We start from the raw sequence: 9,104 nt of genomic DNA on the forward strand, positions 1-9,104 counted from the left end.
ATTGGAACGTTGTCGCTTGTTTGCGTTCCAAACTGCCCTCCCGCCAGGTTCGATGGAACACCCGCTCCATTGAAGGATACCTGAGCTTCTACAGGCGGTGTCCCCAACCCATCCGGGTAGCAACTGTAGGGAAAAATTCGCCGAGCTGATGAATCTGGTTGTTTTTTTTCCCTTCGAAAGAAGCCAGAGATGAAAACAGGAGCGCTTTGCAAATTACCGTAAAGCGAAAAAGAAACAACGTGGGGGAAAAAAATCCACTTTAGGTGTGCAATCGGAGGCAGGCGAATTCACGTTAGCCACAGCTGGCTAGGATTTCCGCTGCGTACCCTACCAAAACCACCACTAAGGATGAGGTTGCACCTCTAAATATGCTGCCTTGCTCTGCTTGGGTGTGATACAAGGATTCAGAAGAGTCGAGGTGATGCCCCTTCCAGCAAAAGTCGTAGGCTCTCCGATGGGAAAGGCGATTTTTCTAATCCTCCCGTGTTAGTCGGCCTTGCCTGCCCCTTGGAAAGCTGAGTGGTCCACCTTTACCTTCTCAGATGGTTTCCTCAAGGCCAGGAGATGAATCTGTCTTCTTTCCCAGATCCTTAATATCACTACTTCAGGAAGGATGAGTATTTTTTGTTACTGGACTGCCCGGAACTTCTTTCCCAGTGTCAGAATCCTCACTGTGAAGAAAACTCTGCGTTTTGTAAGAAAATGGAGGAAAACACGGGCGACGCGATTCACTCGTGTTAATATTCAGAACTTGTCTGGATGCCAAGCTGTGGCAAAGATCCTATTTGTATGCTGGGGGATTGAAGGATTGTCTCGGAAGGCAAAGTGTGAAGGTGTAGCTATCAACACCAGCGTTGGTGGTCTTTTCAGTCAAGCAAGGCTTTCTTCAGTGGCTTTCCTTCGGGATCTTGGATTTGCCTTTTCTGTAATTATCCGAGGTTTCATCTTGTTGTTGAAATTTAGCCCTTTGATCTGGTTTTATCCTTTTACCTATTTTTCTCCTAGCTTTGCTAAGCTCTGGCTCCACCTACTTCTTAAGTTTACAGAGTCCTCTGGTCCCACGTTCATCAAACTGGGGCAGTGGGCAAGCACCAGGCGGGACCTCTTTTCTGAAGAGTTTTGTGTCAAGTTCTCCAAGCTTCACATCAAAGTGGTTCCTCACCCGTGGGATTACACCAAACACTCTTTAGATAAAGCCTTCGGAGAAGTCTGGGAGAAGATATTCATGTTTGAAAGCAGAGAGCCTATTGGATCTGGCTGTGTGGCTCAAGTATACAAAGCTTACGTAGATAATTCCATGTTAAGGGACCCCGTGCTGAGTCAACGTGCAAAGTTTTCTGAGTGGGATTCTGCTCTGGAGGTCTGGAAAATCTCAGGTTTTAAAGGACTTTTCAGATGGTTCTGGTGGAGGAAGCACAAAGATGTTTTGGAAAGTGACCTTCAACCGCTTCACAAATACGATTTCTATGAAAGCGCCATACAGAATTCCAGCTCTGGAAGTCTAAGCCCACCCTTATTTTCCAAGGGGAACCATATATTCCCAGTAGCCATTAAGGTAATAAGGTTGCAGAACTGTTCATTCCTACTTAGCAACACATAACAAAATGGATAGATTGATTAGTTGGGTCTGCAAACTTGGCTCTTTTAAGATTTGTGGACTTCAACTTTCAAAACTCCAGCTTTGGTGGCTGAGGAACACTGGGAGCTGAAGTCCACAAGTCTTAAAAGAGCCAAGTTTGCAGACCCCAGGGCTAGGTTAAGAAGATTTAAAGCCTAAAAACAATATCCTCATTTTCCCCCCCTGAAATGCAAATTGTAGTAACTAGTTTAGCAGAACTTGAAGAGCTAAATGGGCTTGGCCCCTGTTTGGTGTCTGGTGTGGCTTAGTTGTTAGTAGGGCTCTCACATAATCCCAGAGTTATATTGGATTGGAAAGTCTCCGGAAATGGCAATTGGCAACAATTTTTGTTACCAAGAAAACTACATGGATATGTTCACTGGATCACTCAAAGGATTTTTTTTTTAATTTTTGAATTTTACTACTACTTTTAAAATAAGTTGTAAGCATTTAAAGCAAACATTAAAATGCAAGAAAATGTCCGTGGAGTACATATAGGCAGAACCAAGGAGTAAGTTTCATTGAATATAAGTAGGCTAATGTTAACATAAACTTGTATAGAATTGTTTTGTAACTTGCTCCTTGACTGCCATTCCTTTTCTCCATTACGAATCACAGATACTTTTGAGCTTTCCTGAATAATGTAATACTTCGATAAGTAAATTAAATGTTACAGTTTTAGAACTGTAATAAAGTATTTAGTGAATGGTGCAATTTCAAATACCTATCTCAAAATAAGTTATGATTTGATACTATGTGTCTGTACTCATAACTATGTTCTGTTTAATTCAGGAGTTTATATGCCCAGATCAATTGTTGTAATAGGAATAAAGCCTTAGTTTATTGTCCCACTATAATAGCAATAGCACTTAGACTTATGGATCAATTAAATATGCATAAAAGGAGAAGATGGCTGAGGAACAGAGAGAATATATTTTTTCCTCTGGTATGTTTCATTGTTTTCTCCAAACTTGATCACTCCAGTAATATTTTTTTCACTGTTTTCTGAATGCCCAGTCAGCAAAGCAATTGTATTTGTGCAGGTTGTTTTATTCTAAGAAGTTTGTGAGCTATAAATTATAAAAATATTTCAATAGTTCAGAGCAATGTTTTTCAGCCTTAAATTGGCTGGGGAATTCTGGGAGTTGGAAGTCCACTCATCTTCAAATTCCGAAGGGTGAGAGACTTTGTCCCACAGATAATAAAGACTAGAATTCGTTAAGAACAGAGAAGCTTCCTGGAAGTATTACAATTATATTCCCATACAATAAATAATAACATATGGAAGTATGGACTGTATCTTCACAATACCTGAATTGTTGACAATGAGTGGATGTTTGTTCATAAGAGATTGTTGGTCTTGTGTCTTGTTTAGGTGCTGCATCCTGGATTAGTTCGGCAGGTCCAGATGGATTTATTTCTCATGAAAATTGGCAGTCGATTTCTTGAGCTTTTCCCTGGAATTAGGTGGCTCAGTGTGACTGAGATTGTGGAAGAGTTTGAGAAACTCATGATTCAGCAGGTAGAAACAGTTGGCCTTGAACTTTAGCTTATAGTTTTGTTTTATTATTTTATTTTCTGCACTCGTGTCTCCCTAGGCCAGAGGTGTCAAACTCACGCGCAGAGTGCTTAAATCTGGCCTGCGGGGGGCCAGGCTGGAAATAGCAAAAGACCAGGCTGCAGTGCCTCTGGCAGCCAAAATGGAGCACTGGGGGGCACATGTGGCTCACCCGTGCCCAGTTTTGGTGGGCAGGGTGCTGCAGGAGGCGTCCGTCCCATCTCCCCCACCCAGTCGGCCCGCAGAGTAAGACAACAATGCTGATCCAGCCCTTGAAAAAATCCAGTTTGACACCCCTGCTCTAGGCCAATGTTTCTCATCTGCAGGAACTTTAAGGTATGTGAATTTCAAACTGTGTTTAAAGTTGCTGAGGTTGAGAAACACTGCTCTAAGTGAAGAGTTATTTATACTTCTCAGCCTTCAATTTGTGGAATTTCATTTCACATTATTGTAACTGACGTTGGATTAATATTTGTAAACAATAAGTAGGGCCTATAAAGTTTTAGAAGAATTTTATGTTTGGTATTCCAATTTCTGTGCTCCTTAAGTTTGGTTTTCTGCATCTTCCCTATCAATCTGACTGTTCTTTCCATCCCTATTTATTGGGGTTTTCATTAATAAATAAATACAAATTTGGCCTCCTGCAAACCTATAACTTCCCCCAGACTGATTTTATTACTGAATATTTTATTTCATGCAATTATTGTCTTTTAAACTTTCCATGTCCTTAGTCATATTAATTTTTTTAAGATTTCAGTGAGAAAATATGATCAAACATTGTGTTTTGTGAGTCCAAAAACAACTATAAATGTCCCTAGAAAGGAGAAGGGAAGACATTTGGACAATTTGCCACATAATCCTGATATTTCACAAGGCAGATTTTTTTGTCATGACATCATGGTGCACATTGAGTCATTTTTGTTCTGCTGTAGATGGAAACAGAAGTTTATGAATCCAGCTAATTTATTCCAGGTGTAACCTTTTGTCAAGATGCATTCTGTTTAGCACTCTGTAAGATAATTCTGCTTTGTCATCCATATTATTACTGATGGTAGCACAAGAGAATACTTGTTCATAAGATTATTTTATTTATTTTGTTATTTTTATTAAGTATGAAACCCAACAATGTTCTAAAGAAGGTTAGTTTATTAGGTAGACATTGGCCCACAGCTCCTGAATAGTTTTATGACTAAATGAGGATTTGCATATGGTTCTCTTAGTGGCTCAGTGGCTAAGACGCTGAGCTTGTTGATCGAAAGGTCGGCAGTTCAGCGGTTCGAATCCTTAGTGCCACGTAACGGGGTGAGCTCCTGTTACTTATCCCAGCTTCTGCCAACCTAGCAGTTCAAAAGCACATAAAAAATGGAAGTAGAAAAATAGGGAACACCTTTGGTGGGAAGGTAACAGTGTTCCGTGCGCCTTTGGCGTTTAGTCATGCCAGCCACATGACCACGGAGACGTCTTCGGATAGCACTGGCTCTTGAAACGGAGGTGAGCACCACCCCCTAGAGTTGGGAATGATGAGCACATATGTGCGAGGGGAACCTTTACCTTTACCTTAGTGTAATAAGAATGTGTGGTCCTTGTACATATCCTTTTTTCTCCACTTCTTTTAGATTGACTTGCGCTATGAAGCGAAAAACCTAGAACACTTCCATCTGAATTTCAAGAGTACAGATTATGTGAGGTTTCCCATTCCTCTTCACCCATTTGTGACAAAAAATGTCCTAGTGGAAACGTTTGAGGTAAGAATAATGGTTAGATGAAGCAGGGAAAGGCCTCTACCGAGTCTAATAGAGATGCTGGGAGTTGTGGTTCAGCAACATCTGTAATTTCCACTGAGACTTTGGGTGATCTTTCTGATCTCTGTCAGTTAGCAAAAATATGTGTTGACTGATTTTATGAATAGTTAGAAACTGTTAATCTCATGAGTCAGGAAAGCTTATCACTGCATTGGTATCAATGGATTCTCACTTCCCTTCCCCCCAAATTTTGTTACCTTCCTGAGGTGGTAAAGTTTGGCAGGATTGCAGAAAGTTGAGAAAAACTTAAAAACTTCCCTCTATTTAAATACAAGAGTGCTGATTAAATGTTTAACTATTTCTGCATCCAATTTTAATGGAAGATCTCTTTAAGCTAGAGCTATTGCAAAAAAGAGAGAGAGAGAGAGAGAGAGAGAGAGAGAGAGAGAGAGAGAGAGAGAGAGAGAACCAGAAAAATAACAGCAAAATGGTAAAAAGGACAGAGAAAATATTTAATTTAAATTAAGTTTAATTAAATATGAATATTATCTCCCATTATTTAATACTTTTTCCTCTTCTGTCACTTTGATGGCTATTCAGTGGCAACCTTTTCAAAGATAAACCAGTGTTGTATCTAAGCTTTTGAAGGAAGCAAGGTATCCTTGGCCTCAAAGGATACACCCTTGGTCCAAACATGTTTTTTTTCTTCCAAAAGGCAATTGGACTGTTTTGGTATTTTCTTTGAAAATGTTTAACTTCTCATCCTAGAAGCTTTCTCTAAAGAGCTGAAGAAGCTTATTGGAAGAGAAGCTAAATGTTTTCAAAGAAAATAACCAGGAAAGTCCAGTTTCCTCTTGGAGAAAAAGCAGATTTGGGACAATCATGACCTGGATGATTGAGAATCTCCACAGACATTGGTACACCCTTGGCTTACACAGATTTTTCATTATGTGTGATTTGGGATTTGAAAGTTGGGTGTTGTTTTTGTTAGTTGTGAAGTTGTGTCCACCCATCGCGACCCAGGGACAATGTTCCTCCAGGCCTTCCTGTCCTCTACCATCCTCTGAAGTCCATTTAAGCTCATGCCTACTGCTTCAGTGACTCCATCCAGCCACCTCGTTCTTGTCATCCCCTTCTTCTTTTGCCCTCAATCTTTCCCAGCATTAGGCTATCAGGAGGAAATAAATAATTGTTTAGCTACTTGAAAGAGGATCACAAGATTAGGGGTACATGAAAGAAAAACACTTCTGCAGAAGTAGATATATAGACAACTGCATTCATTTAAGGTTCTTAAGCTTTTAAAGGCTACAAAACCACAGTGCGTTTCTACACTGAAAATGAAAGCCATTATGACTGCATATGTCTAGTACTGAGAGGCAGCATCTTTGCAATGGTGACAATTAATGACTTACATTGTGGTGGAGAAACCTGCACAGCCCATAGTAAATTATTTTTATACTAGATGAGAGTTTTAGAGCTTATGTTGCATCATAGAACATATTCTTGAAAGGTTTGTTGGCAAGTGTGTACAGTTTTTCCTGATTTTCCTGATCTTTGTTTAAGGAGAGCAAACCCATATCCCAATATCTGCACATAGAAACCAAAATGGAACTAAGGCAAAAAATAGCCCAGATGGGAATGGATATGCTTCTAAAGATGGTAAGAGAATTTTGTTAAGTTGAACTTGGCCAGTTTTTTTTTTCCAATTTAGCTTATATTGTAATTAAAGTCATACGGTGTATGTACTAACCCCTAACCAAATCATTCCTATGATGCAATCTGAATAAATTATACTGCATAATGAATTCTTCTCTTAAAATTGCTGGCAAGTGCAGACCAGGCATGATATATCTTGACTGGGAGCTGGAATGAGAAAGCAATAATTCCCTATTTGGGGAGGAAAGCACTAAATGGAAGAGCCTTCTGAAAGAAACAGCCCAGTGACAATGGAACATGTTGCTGGATGGGGATAGAAACTGAAAAGGCAGGGTACAAAAGAGCATTTGGAATCTAAAATGAAAATAGACATTTTTATGGCTCCCATTTGTTTCCTCTGCTACTCTTGCTTATGTTGCTATAACAACTCCACTTTTAAACCCACACTCACAAGAGATAGAGGCCAGAGACCTAATGTATTTGCTTAAATACATTAAATATTTAGCCAAAATCCTTAAGAGGGGACTCACCAATTCAACTAAAAAACCCCCAGCATTCAGTGGCAATGGATGCTGTTGAAAACAGAGATTCTATGCTAGATAATTAAGGGACACGGTGGCTTAGTGGCTAAGACGCTGAGCTTCTTGATCGAAAGGTTGGCAGTTCAGCAGTTCGAATCCCTAGTGCCGCGTAACGGGGTGAGCTCCCGTTACTTGTCCCAGCTTCTGCCAACCTAGCAGTTCAAAAGCACGTAAAAAATGCAAGTAGAAAAATAGGGACTACCTTTGGTGGAAGGTAACAGTGTTCTATGGGCCTTTGGTGTTTAGTCATGCCGGCCACATGACCACGGAGATGTCTTCGGACAGCTCTGGCTCTTCGGCTTTGAAACAGAGATGAGCACCGCCCCCTAGAGTCGGGAATGACTCACACATATGTGCAAGGGGAACCTTTACCTTTACTTTATGCTAAATAATGGCTTCTTAATATTATTTACTTGCCATGAGAAGTTATAACTATTTTTTAATAAGCTGTATTTTTCAATCCTTCAGGTGTTTGTTGATAACTTTGTCCATGCTGATCTGCATCCTGGAAATATCCTGGTCCAGGGAGCAGAACATTTTGATGACCATCCTGAAGATGCGGTGGTCATAGTGGATCTGTTGGATACACTAATTGTAGAATTACAACCTTCTCCCTCACCACTCCGACTAGTGCTTCTGGATGCAGGGATTGTGGCTGAGTTGCAGAGTGCAGATCTGGAGAACTTCCGGGCGGTGTTCACGGCTGTTGTATTAGGGCAGGTGAGTCCTGAGTTTAAGCTGTGACTTACATAGTTTCAAAAGTTCAGAAGAAAATATCTAGTCTTTGAAAAGTACAGCATGGTTTTCATGATTCACCTCTCTGCTGTTGTACCTCACAAAAAATCTATTACGTTGAGTTAGAAGCATGGTTCACACATTGTATTGAGACCCAGGTTTTTAAAGAGGTTATATTTTGTAGGGTTGGCACATGATAAATCCTGAATTCCAGAATTATTGGTTGGATTTCCACAACATTTTCATGAAAATCAAGCAAACAAATGCATGTTATAATTTACAAAAAGATGAGGATCAACATGTATTTGAATGAGTATTAATTATGGTTAAACTAACCTGAAATCCTTTAACTAGAGTTAGAATTTTGGATCAGGAATTACTCCACAGTTTTTAAAAGACTGGCCCATCTTTTTGCTCTCCAATTTGTCACCAGCTAGACTTGCTTTTAAATTTGGGCTCTGAGTGGCAATTTCCTTCCCACATTTTATCCTCCCCATCTTCTATTTTTGCTTTGACTGAAACCTGCGAGTCACCTGATCGCTGATAGAGTAGTTCTACTTCATCTTCTCAACTTGATCCGATGTGAACGTATTTGGAAGTCACCGCCCGGTTTGGAAACTTCTCTTGTGTTACACTGAGTTTTATTTTCACTGTGTGTAGAAGCTTTTTCAACACTGCAATCTTCTCACACCTCGTCTTCATCGTCAAGTCTTGACGGTCAATGACTTTGCTTTGAGCTGAGCAAAGTTTGGGAAGTTTGTCTTATGCTACACTTTGCTTTGACTGAAGCGACTTTTGTCTAAGTAGGGGAGGAGGGGAAGAGGAGGAGGTGGGAGGGAGCAGGAGGGAGATGTGGAGGGGCTGGAGGAAAGGAAGGGGAGAGGAGGAGAGGAGGAAGGGAGGAAGGAAGGGGATGGGGAGGCGGAGGGAGATGAGGGAGGGAGAGTGGGAGGGAGGAGGAGAGGGAGAGGAAGGGAGGAAGAGGGGAGGGAGGAAAGGAGGAGGACTAGGAGGAGGAGCTACTTGAAGGCCTTAGCTTGTGGGAAGCTGCCTCAGATCTCCTTAGATCTTCTGCGATCTCCTCCCGGATCTTACTGGGATCCCCGCTCTCTCTCTCCCAGGAAACGTTCCTCCGTTGTTTCTCTCTGGAAGAAAGAGACATGGAGGCCTCAATGCTGAGAAGCAACCAAATATTCTTACTTACTTACTTACTT

The 9,104-nt window shown here is 40.8% G+C and overlaps 1 protein-coding gene across 1 annotated transcript; it reads left to right on the top strand.

The window, feature by feature from the left end:
• Positions 1–6: 6 nt before the first annotated feature.
• Positions 7–8,199, top strand: LOC131187350 (uncharacterized aarF domain-containing protein kinase 2-like). The gene is made up of 5 exons (XM_058161596.1): positions 7–1,555; positions 2,994–3,140; positions 4,793–4,921; positions 6,482–6,577; positions 7,624–8,199. The coding sequence occupies exons 1-5, from the start codon at positions 614–616 to the stop codon at positions 7,897–7,899; spliced, it is 1,590 nt and encodes a 529-aa protein (XP_058017579.1). The 5' UTR covers positions 7–613; the 3' UTR covers positions 7,900–8,199.
• The last annotated feature ends 905 nt before the right edge of the window (positions 8,200–9,104 follow it).

Source organism: Ahaetulla prasina, unplaced genomic scaffold, assembly GCF_028640845.1.
Source record: "Ahaetulla prasina isolate Xishuangbanna unplaced genomic scaffold, ASM2864084v1 Contig406, whole genome shotgun sequence".
Classification (NCBI taxonomy): Eukaryota; Metazoa; Chordata; class Lepidosauria; order Squamata; family Colubridae; genus Ahaetulla; species Ahaetulla prasina.